General features: G+C 45.7%; 1 protein-coding gene across 1 annotated transcript in view; it reads right to left on the bottom strand.

The window, feature by feature from the left end:
* Positions 1-2,088: 2,088 nt before the first annotated feature.
* Positions 2,089-18,785, bottom strand: part of MAN1C1 (mannosidase alpha class 1C member 1) — a 69,280-nt gene continuing 52,583 nt past the window's right edge. Inside the window, exons 7-13 of the mRNA XM_052810450.1 lie at positions 16,201-16,324; positions 13,657-13,750; positions 9,954-10,069; positions 9,554-9,773; positions 7,206-7,378; positions 6,256-6,371; positions 2,089-5,573 (exon numbers count right to left, since the gene is read on the bottom strand). Of these exons, the coding sequence (XP_052666410.1) occupies positions 5,456-5,573; positions 6,256-6,371; positions 7,206-7,378; positions 9,554-9,773; positions 9,954-10,069; positions 13,657-13,750; positions 16,201-16,324 (961 nt within the window). The 3' untranslated portion in view covers positions 2,089-5,455. The remainder of the gene's footprint in view (positions 5,574-6,255; positions 6,372-7,205; positions 7,379-9,553; positions 9,774-9,953; positions 10,070-13,656; positions 13,751-16,200; positions 16,325-18,785) is intronic.

Genomic DNA, 18,785 nt, shown 5'->3' with positions numbered 1-18,785 from the left:
GATAGTTAATAGTTATCATCTCTACCACTAATGCAACTTTCTTTTATCACAACTTCATTTACAGGAAATTCCTTCTGACATAAAATAGGGCCACGTGTTCCGATGGTGAAAATTAGAATGGTAATCACGGTTTCTGAATTTGAATGTAACAGGGGAAATGGGAAATAACCTAGGCTGATCACATTTCCTGGTAAGGTGACTCAAAAGTAGAAAAAACCCACCATAAATCAACAACAGAATTCCCACTGGTGTCCCACATGCCTGAGACTGAAAGGCAGGAAAGCAGCTCAAAGACACACATCTTCCCAGACCCCTTCCATTAGACATTTAAAACCAAACCTCTGGTTCAACATAACACCCCATTTATTTATCTACTCAAACTAAAAACACAGAGGGGTTCCCATCTGGCCGAACAGAAGTCCTGCCACCTTCACCGAGCAGGAAGTATACAGGGTGGGTGCAAGGTCAGAGAGGTGAAATCCCAGAGCCTGCTTCTGCACACCGGGCTCCCAGAGTTGAAGGCTCTGCTTGAGCAAGAGCATCCAGCCAAGGCTCGAGGTGTGCAGAGGAGCAAGGAAAGAGCACAAGCATTTCAAGACACCAGCGGCGCGAACATTTCTGTTACCTGCATTGCCGTAGGACAGAAAAATCCCCGTTGTGGATCGGGGCCAGGCCTTGGAACAAAGCTGATTCTTGGAACAAACCTCCACTCCTGCTAAACACATGCATGCTTAACTTGATACCTGTGATGAATGCACTGGCCTCAGGGATTTAACTGTGGATACCCGTGAGCACAGGCAGAAGTATTTGCAGAACTGTGGTCTACGAGAGTGGAAATTTTCAAGCATGGCTGTTTACAGCAAAATGCTTTCGTTGTGACTGGTGCTGAGCTCCATGCAGGTGTCTTGGTAAGCAAATTTATCAATAAGCTTTACATCCTCAGGCATGCTCGGCAACTAAAAAAACTCCCTATTTGTGATGCAGCCATTGAACTGCAGGAAAGCAGCAGCTCTCCTCTAGAAGTGTATGGGACTTTACCAATACCGTTCTTGCTTACTTGTGTGGAAGAGAAAACAAGAGCAGAGTTTTAATATAACACCAAGGATATATTTCTAAAGGAAACTAGAACCATGCTATTTATTTGGGGGGTTTCAATTTTGCCAGGCAAAGTGTTTTGAGTTACTCCAAGAGCAGGACATTTTTATTTATGGAATTCCCTTAATCTATTATAAAAATCCTCTGAGCTAAACCAGCTTCCCTGTATCCAAATCTCTCGGATAACACAACTCACTCCCAAGATGTTTACTTACCACTAACCATCCCTCTAGGCCAAGCTTACCAGCCAGTATCTTTATCCCCAGGATAACACTAAGTCCCCATCTGACAACCTTATTTCTCTTGGCGAATTACAAAGGCGTGAATTTAGAAACACATTTTTTTGTTTTCACAACTTGCTCAAAGCAACTTTATCTTCCCAAGTTGCTGAATGAACCGAGTTGCTGAATATCAAGAGAATGTCAAAAGAATGAACAAAAATGTTCCATCACCAAGGGCCACGCAGCTTTGCAGTGACCAGAGGAAAGGCTGCTGGGAGAAAAGATGCCGATCCCAGATCCAGCCCCGTTGCAGGAACAGTTAAGCAGGTACTCACGACTGCCAGGGTCAGAACAGGAGTGGCGTGTGAACACCTCTGCACAGTCATCCTGCTTAGAGTCACAGAGGACATGCAGGCTAAACTACTAGTTCAGTGGCCAGATGCGTGGAAGAATCTGGCTTCAATTTTTTCCTTTCTTTTTCTTCTGTTACTTCATTCCAGAAACAATGTATACTGAAGAGCAAACTTGGTGGGGGATTATTTATTTTTTGCTAGAAAAATAAGACATTTAGTAGAACTCCTGCTAACCCGTATCAGATGGTGAACAAGCAATTTAAGAGAGCTGGTGCAGATGGGAATTGCTGTCCATACACTGGCTAGATTACTCTGGAAATCAACATCTATTGTGAAATATTCTTGAAATCAGCCAGTATTGTCACGTAGTTATTCCAAGCATGATGTAACAGGTCTTTGACAGATGGCTTTAAAGAGGATCAACCCAAACATGCTTTTTATTTTACAAGACTTTTATTCTGTTTCACAGATTTGACTATTACAGCAGTGAAATTATTACAAGTGACTCATAACATTTAGTTCCAAATAAAAGTAGAAAAACACAAAAACGATAAAGGAAAGTTAAATGAGATGTGATGTGCGGTAAATGTGTTTTAAGAGCACGGAAAAGGTATATAAAAATACATTAGGATCAAGAATTTTGCAGACAGGTTTTGATTTAGTTACAATTTTAACACCACAGAATCACAGAATGGTTGAGCTTGGCAGGGACCTCTGGAGGTCATCTGGTCCAACCCCCCTGCTCAAGCAGGGTCACCTAAAGCCAGCTGCCCAGGACTGTGTCCAGGTGGCTTTTGAATATCTCCAAGGATGGAGACTCCACAGCCTCCCTGGGCAACCTGTGCTAGTGCTTGGTCACCCTCAGAGTAAAAAAGTGTTGCCTCATGTCCAGAGGGACCCTCCCGTGTTTTGGTTTGTGCCCACTGCCTCTGGTCCTGTCACTGGGCACCACTGGAAAGAGCCTGGCTCTGTCCTCTTTGCACCCTCCCTTCAGGTATTTATATACATTAATAAGATCCCCCCTGAGCCTTCTCTTCTCCAGGCTAAACAGTCCCAGCTCTCTCAGCGTTTCCTCATAGGAGAGATGTTCCCAGTCCCTTAATGATCTTCGTGGCCCTTCGTTGGACTCTCTCCAGTATGTCCATGTCTCTCTTGTACTGAGGAGCCCAGAACTGGACACAGTACTCCAGGTGTGGCCTCACCAGTGCTGAGGAGAGGAGAAGGATCACCTCCCTTGTGCTGCTGGCAATACTTCGTCTGATGCAGCCCAGGATACCATTAGCCTTCTTTGCAGCAAGGACACACTGCTGGCTCATGGTCAATTTGGTGTCCACAGGACCCCCTAGGTCCTTTTCTGCCAAGCTGCTTTCCAGCCAGGTGCCCCAGCATAGATTGGTGCATGGGGTTGTTCCTTCCCAGGTGCAGGACTCTGCACTTCTGCTTATTCATTAGGTTCTTATCAGCCTGCTTCTCCAGCCTGTCAAGGTCCCTCTGGATGGCAGCACGCCCCTCCGGCGTATCAGCCATCCCTACTAGTTTTGTGTCAGCAAACCTGCTGAGGGTACACTCTGCCCCATCATCCAGATCATTAATGAGGATGTTGAAGAGGACTGGACCCAGTATTGATCCCTGGCATACTCTGCTAGCTACTGGCCTCTAACTGGACTTAGTGCCACTGATCACCACCTCTATGCCCAACCATTCAGCCAGTTTTCAACTCACCTCATTGTCTGCTCATCCACCTCATACATCAACAGCTTGTCTATGATGATCTCCTTTGACAGTGTCAAAGGCCTTCCTGAAGTCCAGCTAGACAATATCTGCTGCTCTCCCCTCATCTACCAGGCCAGTCATTTCATCATAGAAGTTTATTAAGTTGGTCAAGCATGACTTCCCCCTGGTGAAGCCATGCTGGCTACTCCTGAAGAATTTTTTGTTGTTCACGTGCCTGGAAATCGTTTCCAGGATTAGCTGCTCCATCACCTTCCCAGGGATTGAGGTGAGGCCGACGAGCCTGTAAGTCCTTGGCTCCTCCTTTTTGCCATTCTTTAAGATAGGAGTGACATTTGCTTTACTCCAGTCTTTGGGCACTTCTCCCAGTTGCCATGATCGATCAAAGATTATTGACAGTGGCCTTGCAATGATATCTGCCAGCTCCCTCAGCACTTGTGGGTGCATCCCTTCAAGGCCCATGGACTTATGTATGTCCAGTTTGCTTAAGTATTCCCTGACCTGATCCTCTTCCACCAAGGGTACATCTTCCTTGCTCCAGCCTTTCCCCTGGTCTGTGGAACCTGGGATTCCTGAAGGCTGGTCTTGCTAGTGAAGACTGAGGCAAAGGCAACATTTGGTATTTCAACCTTTTCCGTGTCCTGTGTAACCAGGTCCCCTGTCTTGTTGAGCAGTGGGCCCACATTTTCCCAGTCTTCCTTTTGTCACCTATGTTCTTATAGAAGCCCTTCTTGTTGTCTTTGATATTCCTGCCTGAATTAAGTTCCATTTGGGCTTTAGCTTTCTTAATGTAAGCCCTGGATGCTCAGACAATGTTTCTGTAGTCCTCCCAGGTTACCCATCCTTGCTTCCACCCTCTATATGCTTCCTTTTTGTGTTCAAGTTTGGCTAGGAGTTCTCTGTTCATCCACACAGGCCTCCTGGCATTTTTGCCTGACTTCCTGCTCACTGGAATGGAACTCTCTTGAGCTTGGAGGACATGATTCTTGAATATTAACTGGCTTTCTCAGGCCCCTCTTCCCTCCAGGGTCTTATCCCACAGGACTCTTCCACGTAGATCTTCGAAGAGGCCAAAGTCTGCTCTCCTGAAGTCCAGGGTTGTGAGCTTGCTTTTCACCTTTCCTGCCTGCAGGATCCTGAACTCCACCATCTCATGGTCACTGCAGCCAAAGCTGCCCATCATCTTCACATCCCCAACAAGCACCTCTCTTTTTTGGCTCCTCTGTCACTTGGAGGAGAAATTTATCATCAAACCACTCAAGAAACCTCCTGGATTGCTCATGTCCTCCTGTGTTGTCCCTCCAGCAGATATCAGGGTGGTTGAAGTCCCCCATGAGGACCAGGGCCTGCAAATTCAAACCTGAGGCTGCTCCTATCTGTCTGTAGAGGGCCCGATCCTGTTGTTCCTCCTGGTCAGGTGGCCTACAGCAGACAAGACACCCACTGTAATGTCACCTTTACCTGTCCTCTCTTTAATCCTAACGCATAAGCTCTCAGTCAGCTCTTCCTCCATCCCCAGGCAGAGCTCTATGTACTCCAGCTGCTCTCTCACATAAAGGGCAACTCCCCTTCCTCGTTCTCCTATCCTGTCCTTCCTAAAGAGCCTAGAAAGCTTACCGCCTAGAAAGCACAGTATATTGAAAACTGTTAATCAGAAAGGTGATAAATCCAACAGTATATAAAAGGCAAAAATGAAACGGAAAAACAAAAGGAGGATGTGTGTGTGTGTGAAGTCTATTTTATGGCAAACTTCCAGTCCTTTGGCCACTATTAAGCAAAGTCAGTGGATTTCATATAAATTCTCTGTATAAAGGAATGTCTATGAACTGTGTACAATATGGCCCAGAATAAACATCTCATTATCAGGCTAATAGAGCTCCTCACAGAGGAAAAGAAGGTGCTTACGTCATGGTTTCATCTTCCCAATATAATACTGTCCGGAATTGGACTAGTGCCCCAAAATACCATTTTAGGAACAATGCGAATTCCTTTAATGGAAAGGAAATGCAGTAACCCGCCGATGCTGCAGAAGCATGGTGCTGGGCAATGGCCTCACTACTGCACACTTGCTTTAAAGTTCGTGTGGTTGACTGGCAGTGGGTGAGCCTCTGTGTTGAACACCCAGTCGTCCAGGGACAGCACATCATCTTCACAGAACAGAAGATAGAGGTACCTGGAGCCGTAAGGCAAGGGTGGGTGGGAAGAAGATGGACACAAAGGAAGATTAAAGGAAACTCAAGCAGAACTCCAAGCACGCACAAGCAAGCACTGTCAGCAGGATTGTGATGGGGACTGCCATTGGCCTCAGCTGCCACGGTTTATGGTGACACATTTCCTGACTGCCTGTCTCACTCTCCTGCTGGAAACTACCACTCCTGGTGCAACGGTGGCAAAACGGGATAGGCATCTGCACTCAGCCACCCCACAAACATTAGCTCACGCTACCAGCAAAGGCAGATCTGCACCAAGGGGCAGCAAATTCAAGCCATGGTCATGCCTCCTCCGTATGCAGGACATTAATCTGGCAGAGGAGACAGCTGTCTCTTAAACCATCAGGGCTAAATTGGCTAAATTCAAGGAAGCTCAGCAGTCAGAGCCTCCCACTTAGAGCAGCTCTGTATCACAGGAAGAGTCTTTTAAATCTGGCACATGAGCATAAACCTCGAGAGTGCCAATGACAGCAGTGGTTCTACTGGAGGAAACTACCAAAGCTTTGCAGCACCCAAAGCCCAGCCCAGTTTTCCCCACAGAGGATAAGACTTCCCCCTTATTCTTAGAGACTTATTAAGCAGACAAGAGTGTTGATGCTGCAGGAATTATGCTACTCTGAAAGGCCTCTGTGATACTAGACTTACTTCAGAGTCTCTGCGAGGAAAAAACTCTGTTGCATGTTGTCATGGGTTGGGGTTGTGGTGTAAACATCTCGGATGCCAGAAAAGCCAGCTTCTACTCTACAATGTTTTTCCAGGGCCTGAGAAAGCAAAAGAAATCTCAGTAACACACAATAGCATGGAGTAACTCATTAATCATCATCAGTTGCACTACAAGTCAGCTTTACAAATTAAATTCCAGGTTTGTAGTAGCCTTTGTCTCTCACTGAAGAGCATGGTGATTACTCCAGACTCTGGGAATAAAGCTAGTTCTAATGAAATAGCAAGAGAAACATAAACCACCTAACTTAGTTGATTGATTGACCTTGACGTTACACACATAGCAAAACCAGATCTCAAGTAGCAACTCTAACTGTTGGCGGAGCCTCTTTTCCAGGGCAGTAGACAAATGACAGTTCTGCCACTGAAACGCAGCCCCTGCTAGGATATGGGGCAGCAGCCAACGGGCTATTGCATGAGCTAAAAAGAGGTGAGGGACTTTTTGGCTGGGTTGTCTTTGTGGGAAGAAGACGAGACAAAGGGCAAAGCAGGTTTGTTGATTTTCCCTGGCCAACTACGAACCAGTGGTTCTAAGCAGTTGAGATATTTCAAATAGAATGTTGACTCCTTTTTGCAGAGGGCTGTTACATTAATAGCAGGTTTTGGTGTCTGCAGCACTCCTCCCATAAACCTCCACTGTTTTGACTGACTGATTGATTTTAGCGTAGCCCAAAAGGGAGAAGAAAACATTCACAATGATCAACAGAGACACAACACTAAATTGTACTATTTTGTGTATTCCTGCCCCATTGCTGATGTGTCTTAGTCTCTAACACAATTTAAATAATTTCTGCTCTTTTCATTGACCGAAGGAAAGATTTCTGTAAGAATCCAGCAGCCTGTAAGAGTTATTACCATGAGTTTTCCAACCGTACCTTCACAACCTCCCAGCCCCACTGTCTGTACTTGGGATCGTGTGTCAGCCGCCACATATACATGTAGCTTTCTACCACTTCTGGACGTAGGATGTAGTAGCGCTCGCTAAGCCTGGTTGCCATGGCTTCGGTTCCAGCATCAAAGCGAAAGGCTTCAGGGCCGAGTTTGGTATCTAGACAAAATCACACACATGCAATGACCAGTTTGAGGAGAAAGCAGGTAAATGCTGTCCAGGTGCTTTTATGCTGCTCAGAGTGCCAACATTTAACGAAGGCTTGCGTGAGGTCAGACTAGCAGGTCAGTCAGGCCTGTGTATCAGATCAGCCTCACAGCTGATGTCAAAATAGGGGCAACTCTACAGAGTGCGTGAGCTGTGCCCACTGCCACTCCAGGTGTTGCTCATCCTCTGGTATGTCTGGGTACTGTCCAGGTGAGGATAAAATGTTTCCGAGGGTGGATACAACTGACAAGACACAGACTTGGACCAGATTTGGGCATGGAGAGGGCAGGTACAAATCCCCCCCATGTCCTAGCACTTTTGCTGGGCTGGTATTCGCTCCTAGGAATTGCACTGCCCCTGACCCTGAGAGCAGAGTTCGTCATTGAAGACAAACTCAGAACCCAGATGAGAAAAAACAGAGAGGCAGACCCCGTCATAAAGCCTCAAAGAGAAAACACATTCAAAGGAAAATCTAGCCATGCAGCTGACCCTGCCATCGCAGAGATACTGATACACTGCTCCCAGGCAGGGGGTTTGTTTCACAGTTATCAGTTCACCAGACTGAGCCATTTCGCCTGCACTGTGGCAGGGAGGCTGTAAAAAGTAGTACCTGAGACCTGCAATTAATTCTGCCTTTCCTTCTGGTCCATAAGCAGCCTCTTTGAAAAGAGGACATCAGGATGATGGGGAAGGCTTAATCGATTTCACTGGTATTTTATAAACAAAACATTAAGAGTACCTTGGTCTTTTTGAGTGTCCCTTACATGAGAATCTCAATCTCTTGCACGCATTAGGTAGTACTCAGATCCCTACTTTCACCACCAACCCTTTCCCTATCTGAAAAACAGGGAAACTGAGCATAGAGGTTGCTTATGATCATGCCACAAGGTTTCTCTTGCTGCACCCAAGTGTCTACCACAAGGCTGTGTTTCAGGGAGTCTTTTTATTTCTCTAAATATTTTGCACACCTTCCCTGGGCCCTCCTGTCTGCATGGGGATCTAACAGTGTTCACTAGTTGGACTATTTGCTGAGAGCCAGGGTGACATGCACAGACATTCTCTGCAAAACAATGAGCTTGCTGAAATGACAGCACTGTAACCAGTGCAGGTAGGCTTGCTACTGTCCTTTCTATGCTGATGGATATTGTTGAAGGTGAAAATTGGCTCCAGGCGCTCACCACCAGAGGGTTATTAGTTCAGGTGGCTTGTTTTAGTTCTGTAAGTGCTGGGAGGAAAAAAAGAGTTACTCGCAAACATCATTTCAGGTTAGCTTGAAGTTTATTGGGCAAACATGCTGGACACCGGCTGCCAATATGGGCTTGCTGATATGGTGAAGGTGTGAAACAATCTTTGGGAACAGTTAGTGCAGGCCGACCTGTGCTTGACAAGGTCCTGGAAAGCAGACTGCTGCTTCACTGCCTGCAGTCTCAGAAGAGCTACAGAGATGCCTACAAACAAAGGAGTGGTGTCCAAAGCAAGCTCATCTTGCTGAAAGCCCTGCAGGCAGAGAACTAACCCAGTCTCTCATTCATCACCAGTCACTGCTCTCCCAAAGCACTGACTGATAAGCACACTGGGTGGTGAAACAAATTTTACTGGACTTGTGAAATGGAAAGACTTAGCCAGCCTCTGCTTAGATAGCTGGGAGAGGCTGAGCAACTTCATTTTTTTGGTTCCTACCAGCAGCTGCAGGTCTCCAACACCTTCCTGTGGGACTTCTCAGCTGCTCTGCTCCATATAGTGGGACACCTTGCCATTAATCTCTGGTAATCTCCCCTTCTTGTCTGCAAAGGGATGCGCAAAGACAGACTCAAACTATAGTCTTGTTGGGACAAGGCTAGTTGTGTGATTGGGAGGCAGGACTAGGATTCAGCTCTGGGTTCATTTCCCAACTCTGCCACAGAAGCTCACATCTGCCTGTCCCTCTGCTCCAGCTGTCCGCTATGTAAAATGTATTGCTTTCTCTTCTAGATATCTCAGAAAAGACAAGTGAAAATCATACACAGGGATGCAGATGTTGCTGAAGCACAAAACAGCCTACTGCCAACCTCTGCCACACAAAAGCTGAGTCTCCTAAGGCTGTAGGCGATCCCTTACTAACATTTTCTAGGCAGCCCACAGGTTTACCTGAGCGTGCATAAGACTCGTGACATGTGTTTGTTATTTCTGCAGCAAGATCCATGTAATGTTGCTTCCTCTCTTGTCCAGCGTGTTCAGCTCCAAGTGCTATCATGCCCCCAGAGAAGCAAGCCAAGTGACCCATTTTGTGATCCAAGATGCCACCCCTCCATTCAGCAATGTAGGTCAATCCTCCAGCAGACTTCTTGACCAAATGCTTTTCTATTGCCTAAAGGGATGAAAATCAGGATTTAAGGTTACTTAGTGGATAGTAAGTATAACTTACTTACTAACTTAGTGGACAGGAGTGAATACCAAGGAAACCCAAAGATCTAAGACATTTTTGCCTGAAACATTCTGATGAACAACGTCCCCCACAAAAAATACAGAGCAGCAACCTGCTCCTTACCTCTAGGGCATCATCATACATCTTTTTAGCTTCAGAGTCTTTCTTGTCTGACATCAGCCAAGATTTGATGAGATATTCATAAAAGCTGTCCCCAAGCCCCCCAATGGAGACGTGGTCTGTGGTGGGAAAGCCAGAAAAGAACTTCAGGTTCATGATATACAATGAGCAGTTGCTTTACAAAGAGCAAACAACCATGTCCTATTTAATGCCCTTGTTCTCTCCTTCCTCTTTCCAGTTTCCTGGGGAGAGCTTGCAGCATTTCTTTTTCAAAAAGGAAGAAAGGTGGAAAGTGCAATCAGAAGAAAAATGTTCTGTCATTTTACAAAGCATTAGTATCCCTTACCAAAACTATTCAGAGGTCTTATTTTGCAACAGTTATTTATACTGCAACTTGAAGATGCTTCCTGTTTATGAAGCAATCATCATAAATCCCAGCCTCATAAACCAAAAGCAATGGCAGGTACCGATAGATCTCTACCTATATGAAACCACTGGGTGCTGCCTCCCTGCCTCAGGAAAGGGAGAACGCGTGTTGGATCACACAGAGCTCCCAGCAAGGGGCTGCTGTAGGGACCTCTCAATTGTGCCATTTGTATTCCTGGCTCATGGTGGGACTCTGTGCCCTGGGGAAGGCTGGGGCTGTTGGCGTATTAAAATGATAAAGTCAGGTACAAGGATGTGCACTGAATATTTTCTTCTGCAGAAATCGGATTTTCAAGGCTATCTGTTCAGAGTACACAATGCTATGACCTTACTGGAGAGGAGGATGCTAAAGAATTGCACTGTGAAATGGGCATGACAGCTGCAGGTTTCTGCCTGGGGGGAACTGCTGGATGGATTTATATCTTTAAACTATACCACAGGGGGAAAAGCAGCATTCATTCTTTCAAGCAGCCAAGTACTCCCCTTTTTAGATCAGCAAGACAAATTACCCACCACGGACTGAACCATCCCTGTTAATTAACAGTGTCCACCTCTGTGTCTACACCCATCCTCATTTTAAATGTAAGCAGATGCAGCAGGGTTTTCGGAGTTAGCTGTTCAGATTTTTATTTTCCCTTTCACTGTACATATATAAAGTCCTGAGGCTTATTCTAAATGCTAAATCCTACCAACAGGAGAGATCAACAGCCATGCATTTTCCTGACCTGAAGAGCAAATATCCCTGATACAGTGTGTCCAATGATCCATGGAATAATCCATAGCAAAACAATGAGATTAGACGCATGAATTCAGAAAAAAAGAGGACAGACTATTTGCAAACACCGTCTGCACAGCCTGTCTTTAAAGAGAAGCTCTGTGATCCTAAGTGTGTCATTCATAAAATCACCAAAGCAGGAGCTCTGGTACATAATTGCTTTCCATATGGCATCAGCTTTGCCAGCATTTGCCTCCTAGGCACTTTGCATAAACAAATCTCTTATTTCAGCAGGGGACCGTGCTTTAATTTTCTAAAGGTAACAAAGGCACTCAGAAGAGGTACAGCACTGCCTCTTCATTTAGAAGATCTGCTCATTCAGCCAGGTCAAACATACACCTTTTAAGAAAATCACAGCAATTCCAAGAAAAACAGCTCCCCACAAAGAGCTTTAATGACAAGAGAGAAAATGAGAGCCTGGCACCTACAGGGAACATCTCTGGGGCAGGCTGCAGCTGCCTCCCTACTTTGGTCCTAATCTATTTCTCACCAGCAGTATTGGAGATGCAGAAGAGGCTGATCAGTCTTTTCCTCACTGGAATACGGATTCAGACCACAAGGTCATATTATGAGCAACTGCCACAAACAGCCTGTGCCATGAGTTGCCCTCATGACGTGGAAGTCTAGAGAGAGGCTATCTCTAGTCCTTTGGCATAAATCAGCCTATCCCAGAACAAGTAATCGGAGGCTACTTTTAATAAGCTCCAAGAACCAGCAACAGGCCCCTCTAGATGTCAGCAAGGGGTGGGAGCAGGTCAGTACAATGAAGTAAAATTTGCAGACATAAATAGAATTAAATTAGTGGCAGAAGAGATGAATACTGAGTATCAAGCTGAGTATTTTAACCATCTGAATTAAGAGCACGGCTCTTCAGTTTCCCAAAGATTCTGTGATGATCAGTTAAGGCAACAGACAGGCACTTCTCCTCTCAACACCAATGAACAGGCAGAACTAATGCTTGTGTCTGGTAAAATGTGCAGTATGGCTGCCAGTTGGGAATAACCTAAAGAAAATGGCATCTCAGGGGTGCGGTAGGGGATGGGAGATTAGCTTTTCAAGTGGAACATATTGCAACAACTCTGCAGAGACAAATGTGGAGAGGAAGCTGAACTGCTTACAAAGGGACTGGATAACTTAGAAGATCAATTAATGGGACAAACACAGAAGCCTATTTTCTTTCCTCATGGCACCAAAGGACAGCTCTGGTTTAATGGGACAACTACAACCATCCAAAATGCTTTGTTGGGACACCTTTCAAGCCAAGCCCTGTCAATTACCATTAGAGGTGCTGACATGGCAGTTAAAGGTCAGGGATTGCTCACAGCTAGAGCTCCCTCACTGTCTCAGATGATGGCAGCCATGCAACTGCCTGTCAGTTACAATCAGAGCTATTAATACAGTAGTTAGAAAGGTCTGGAGCCACCTAGCAGAGCAAACAGTGCAACAAGACATGGGGACACAAGGTAGTGCAATGACTCAAAGAAAACTGCTTAAACAATATAAATGTAATCCACTTGACAGGTTAAAACCAGCTTCTGCAAAAAGAGACTTTTCTTTCCTTTGACAGAGACACACAAAATCCAGCAACTCTCCCTTGCCAAAACAAGCAAACCCTTAACAGAGCGGAAAGGTAAGGTCAGAGATCTGGGGCACAGCAGCAGAAGTAGCCTCTCATGTTCCTCCCAGAGGGCAAGCTTCTGCCCTTTGGTGGCACAAAAAAAGGGGTACAGTCTCTTCTCTGGGTAAGGAAGAGGCTGTGTACGTACAGCAGGAAAGTAAATAACCTTTCCGTGGGTACACTGCTTCTAATATTTCCTTGCTCTTTTCAAGTCCTTTCCCGGTTACTGCTCCTCTTTCGTATCAGAACAGTATCTCATTTAATTGTCATGTCTTTAGTGCTGGCCAGTGCTGGGTTCCCAACAAGAGAAAAGAAAAGAACACATACTTGTCTCACTCTTCTTGCACAAAATTGCACTATGCAGTGGTACCATGGTAACAAGTACACGAATGCACACAAGAGAACTCATCCCTAGATCCTAGGGGGATCCGAGACTCTGTAAGCCCTCTGCCTCTCCAGGTGGTTCCTTACTTGCTGCAGCACACTCAGGAAGTAAATCTCATAGTGCTTCTGTTCATAGCCTTCACGTCCAACTCCCAAGTAGGTCTGTGGGCTATGTGATGACTGCAGGATGAGGTCTCAAGAAGATGTGCTGATTTCTAATATCTGTGTGATGAACCATGTACCATTATCCTCCCCTGTGCAAGAGAGGCCTTAATTCTCTCTGGAGGTGAGACACTTAGCTGGAAACAAGGCTGATGGAGTAAGTGTACAATTACTATATTGCATCTTACAAATCGGGTTGCATTATCTAATCACATGTATAACAGGCTGCCTGACAAGGCATTTTCTTGGCTTGCTGCTCTGACAGTTGCTATTGCTTCCTAAAGAATAATGGAAAGGCTGAAATGCTCCAGGCAGGATTCTGAACGCGGAGCGATACCTACGCTGCACCCAGTTCCCTGTCACCGGGCTGAGAAAGTTGGGATAAAGGCCCTGCGGCTTCTCAACTCTGTTCAGGACTTTGCGGATGTTCATCACCTAGGAGAGATGAGAGACAAGAACTATGTTACTTCTCTGCTGAAAAAGCTGACAGTTTTGCACTGTCACTGTGAACTCTGTAATTTATCAGTGCTGATCCCTGGCTGAACAAGCACAGCAGCCTGTAACGTTGTGAATCATCATGCAAGCAGAACCCAATGACATGGCTCTCTGGCGAGACGTCTGTGATAGAGAAAGGGCTGGACTCCTCAGCACAATCTTTATCTAGCTCTGTGGGATTTTAGAAATGATTCTAAAAATCCTGTAAGGCAAACAGTTCAGCAAGCAGTAGAAGCAGTTTGCTAACAGTCATCCAGAAGCAATCCTGAGGGTTTGGGATCTGGGTGGAAATGTATGAGATGCAGAGGGTGATTTTTTCCATGATCCAAAGGGAAAGGAGTGGCAGGGATGAGTGACTCACACAGTACTTAAATTCACCATGTGGTCACTTAACATGATGAATTGGGGCCTTTAATTTCAACAACAGACAGCTCCTTTAATATGCTAGACCAGCTGTACTTATTCTCTAAAACCTCCCTTGGCTTCACCCCCATTAAATCCAATAGGCCTTTCCCATAAGGGACAAAGTTAAATGGTATGCAGCATAAATATTCTATTATAACCTACAGAGCAGCTAATACACTCTAAACCTTTTATAAAATTAGACAATTTGTACGCCAAAAGCTGGCTACAGACTTAAGTCGGTGCTTCCAAGTAAGTCGTCAGGCTGCATAATATTTACTGAAGTTTAGTAGCATGGCATATTAATGACATGTTTGAATAAAAGACACAGATGGACTTTATTCTTGCTAAAATCACACAAGTCCCAAGCTGCAAGTTAATGAGTTGATCTGTTCCTCTGAAGTAATTTCCCACAGGATGGGCTGTTTGAGCCCACATCATCCTACATTTTTTCTCTCAGGGGGTGTTAGGATGAATGCAATACATTTTCTGTGGCACACACCAGGCACGCTCAGCGCAGCAGAGTCCATTAGAAAAGTTCTGCCCTTATCCCTCTATGGGCTTAGAAGGCAAAGAGGAAAACATGCTAGGCTGGGGACAGAGGCTTGACCCTGGCTCAAAATGCCACAGTTTGAACCTGGAATATGGATGCAGTTCTAGTTTTTAACAGTGCACCTTCTTGCCCTTGGGTTTTCAGTGCTCATCTCTCTCCCCGCCCCCACTTCATTTCATTCTCACACATTTTCTTTCAATACTACTGTTCCCTTTACTGGTCTTTTCTCAGCTCCTCCGTTAGCTTGTCTCCTTTATTTCAAATCACCAGTCTTTCTTTATCGTCCTTACAGAGTTTCCTGGGTTTCTAGTTTTCCTTCACCCTCTGCGACACTCCTCTTGCTCACCCCAACCTTATTCCTTTCCATACACTCCATCCTATTCTCCATTTTGCTCTCCCAGCTTCTTCCTTCTCTTTCTTCCTGTCTCTTCTTCAAATTCTTTTCTTGTTTTTTCACAACTGACAGACCTGCACTGGAAATATCCTGGAAAAGTACCATTTTGAGCTTTTTACTGGCAATCCTAGAACCACTGTCTGTTTTCACCCCACTGTGGGACTCTGGACAGGCCCCATTTCCTTTGGGCTCATGGGGGCAGTTTGGATTCTAACAGGAACAATTTGTCTCCCTCAAAGCTGGTTCCTCAGGGACGTGCAGCGAAAGCTAATGACTTGCTGGTATCCAACAGCATATTTATTAAGTTCCTCTCACATGCACTACAAGATCACTTGTGGAAAAAAAAAGCTCAAGGTAATGTATAATATTAATAGATTTTCAGTTACAAGTTACACAAAAGGAATCCAATATGTCAACTGTCAGGCCTTTCCTACACAAGAAACCTCAGCAGAAATCTTGCTGGCTGGAGCATAACATTTACTGCCTGCTTAGAGTAAAAAGGTCTGCAAGTACAAGGCACTAGTATTAGGATATCAGAATTAACAATTATCTTTGCAGTCTGCATCCAACAGATGGTTTGATTTTGGCTGTGTCCTTTTCTGAGTAAGTTTTTGCTACAGCTTCACACAACTGAGACATTGGGAAAAACATCCCCATCTCCCCGGTGGCTGCAAGTGATGGAGAGGCGGGTGAAGGGGCTACAGCAAATGTAAATGACCAAAGAAAACACGGGGGTAGCTGCCTTCCCAGGGCCTACTGGTGTGACAGGATCTCCAACAGGAGCTCTCTGTAACCTTTTCAGCGAGCTGGTGCATAGGATGCTCTGAGGCCTGGCGACCTCTGCAGTCTACAAGGCACAGGTTTCTGAACCCGCATCCCGCTCTGGAAGGTTTCTCCTCTGGTGAGTTGTACTGGTATTGGGAAGAAGGAACACTTTGCTGCCACATTGTCTGCTGCAGGCAGACAAAAGTGCTGCTCTGCTCCAGCACCTCAGGAGTATGAAGAGACCAAACACTAAAGACCAAGTTGGGAAGTACTTGCCTTTTCTGCAAACACCGGGTTGCCAGAGAGCTCCGAGAGGTGCAGGAATTCTAAGTGCAAGGTACCAAATTCTGCTAAGATGCTGCTTCCGGCAGATGCCCAACCCCAACTCCAACTCATGCCACTGCAAGGAGAGAAAAGGGAGTCTTCATTGCCAGGAAAACACAGCCAAAGCCTGAGGTCCCCCCATCGCCCCAGTGCAGATCCTGCCTTTGCTATGTGCACGCGCTGCACACCAGGTCTCAACGGGGGCCGTGTAAAGGACGTACATAGATTTTTAGAACTCTCACATGGAACAGTTCTAGTGGGATGGAGCAGTAGTTTTACAGAGATTGTTTAGGATAGGGCAAACACATGGATGGCACATACTGGGAAACTGCATTTTTTGTGGGAGAGTAATCCCTCCCAAACAGATCAGCTTAAAGCAAACTTTGGAAGAACACTGACAACCTGCCCTACACAAGATACTTTGGGATAAAATGTGTCTGTAAGTTGCCTGGGCTGAACTCTCGCATCTCAAATGTCCCACAAGTCCAACAAGTCTCCTATTTTATGGAGAATCCAGACTGTCCCTAAGCACCTTGTTTCAACAAGATCTCACGCTCTTTATGTATACTTGACACTGACACTCCCAGCATGTGCTTACTTGCAAGGGGATACAGCAACATCAGCACTAGGGGAAAGATGCCACTGGGCAAACCTGACTGTAATGCAAAAAAAAAAAGGGACTCTTAACAACTGCACAAGACAAATCTGACTCTGAAAGCACCCCACTGGTGCTCATCTCATGCGCCTTGCAAGAACAGGAGGGCCAGCATAAAACTACAGAAGGTGGCAAACACTACTTGAAGAAGCCAGTTATACAAAGTGCCTCCGCCCCTACTTTTGATGTACTGGGATCCCTTCTCAGCTTCTGTTTGTCTCCCCTCACCCTGCCAAATCCATGCAAAGGGCAGGGATGGATAGAAATCATCCTTGGAGAAGAGCTAGGAGCCAATTCTGGGCATGAGGAGGGCATCACTTCTCTCTTAAATCTGAAAGAAAACTACCCAAAGGACATGGCAGGATAGAGGCTCTTCCAAGCACTAACAGCCTCACCCTTGGATTTGGTTTTACGTTCGACTACTTCCTTCTTGTATCCCACTGCTACAGATTACAGCTCTGTGCCTCTCTGAAATCTACACAGACATGAAAATGCCCTACATCCTTAAGCCTTGGTCCCCAAACAGCCTCTGCAGGTGCTGGCCCAGGGAAGGTTGGCTGAGCCATCTCAAAAGTGACGTGGCTTTGATTTTCACGTCTCTCTGTCAGCGCTGTTTGGGGTTGATACTGATGAGGTAACAGGTTTCCAGTGATAGGGGGGCGGGGGGTAACACTAGATGGCGCCTGAAAGCTTGGCTATTAGAAGAAAAGGGTTTCTGTTGTTTCCAGGAGGCTAAATCTAATGATCTTTCTGAGGGTGAAAAAAAAGTTTCCCCTCCATGTGATATACGGAAAACCATTTCAGGTCCAGAGCTGTTTGTTTCGCCTCCAGACAAAAAGAGCCATTAGATAAGCAATATGTTCACGCTGTTTCAAATTGCTCAGTCACTGCCAAACGTCAGCCTTCCGTGCAAACCGTCAGGAGGCTGTATCACCAAGCTTTTCATTTGAAAACACTGTATGCAGCTAAAATGGGTACCCCAATAACATTGAGTGTTTATGGCAGAGACCTCCCTGTGCAGGCAGAAAGGTCCTCCAGTCTGACCAGGTTAATGTTGATATTAATACAGCATTGGACATATCTGCTGAACCTGGCAGCAGCTGGCCCTGGGATTGGTGTGCTAAACAATCCCATGGTGTTCTCATATCTATAAAGAGTCAATTACTTTTTCTTTATTTACTGCACTGAAGGGAGTTGTAACAAATACGATCTCACAAACAGAAACTGCCTTCTGAGCTAGTTCAAATGAGGAGTGCTTGGAAGCAGCCAAACAGGGCCGTGTTTGTTGTGACAGCAGCTATGTGGGGTCACAGCAGCTGACACAACCGTCCCCCGAGAACTTCCATCCCAAACACACAGCCAGGCCCTGCCTGCAAGGACCGTGCTGCCAGAAACCTAAGCTCTGGGTTACAAATCACAGTAAAACTCAATGAGAGGTGGTCTGGAGGAAACAGAGTATGTCTGCAATGTGTCCTTGGGTTAAAGAGCAGCCTGAAATGACCCCCTGCAGGAAAACATTTTTTCAGCACTACAGACTGGACAAACTGGGTCTTCACAGCTGGCCTGTTTTATAACGTCTCAGAGGAAACTACCCTTTAAAAGACCTTGGTCTTCAAGACAAAAGAAAATGCCCACAGCTCTCTTTATCCACCAGAGAAGTGGGTCTTCCTTAAACACCGTCCAGTGCAAGCATGGACTGAAAATGGTTGCATCATCTTCCCTCACGGAGATCCAAAGCAGCAAAACAGTGCCAAGTCAAGAAAGAGACCAGGAGAGGATGACAAAGCAAAATCTGGAGGTGCAGAGGGTTTAGGGGAGATGTGAAGGAAAGCAGGGGCCAGGGACCTGGAATAGGAGGCATGGGGAGAGAAATCACAGTGCA

The sequence above is a fragment of the Harpia harpyja genome, chromosome 16, assembly GCF_026419915.1.
Source record: "Harpia harpyja isolate bHarHar1 chromosome 16, bHarHar1 primary haplotype, whole genome shotgun sequence".
NCBI lineage: Eukaryota > Metazoa > Chordata > Aves > Accipitriformes > Accipitridae > Harpia > Harpia harpyja.
Note: the sequence above shows the minus strand (reverse complement) of the source record. Positions and strands in the feature narration are given on the sequence as shown.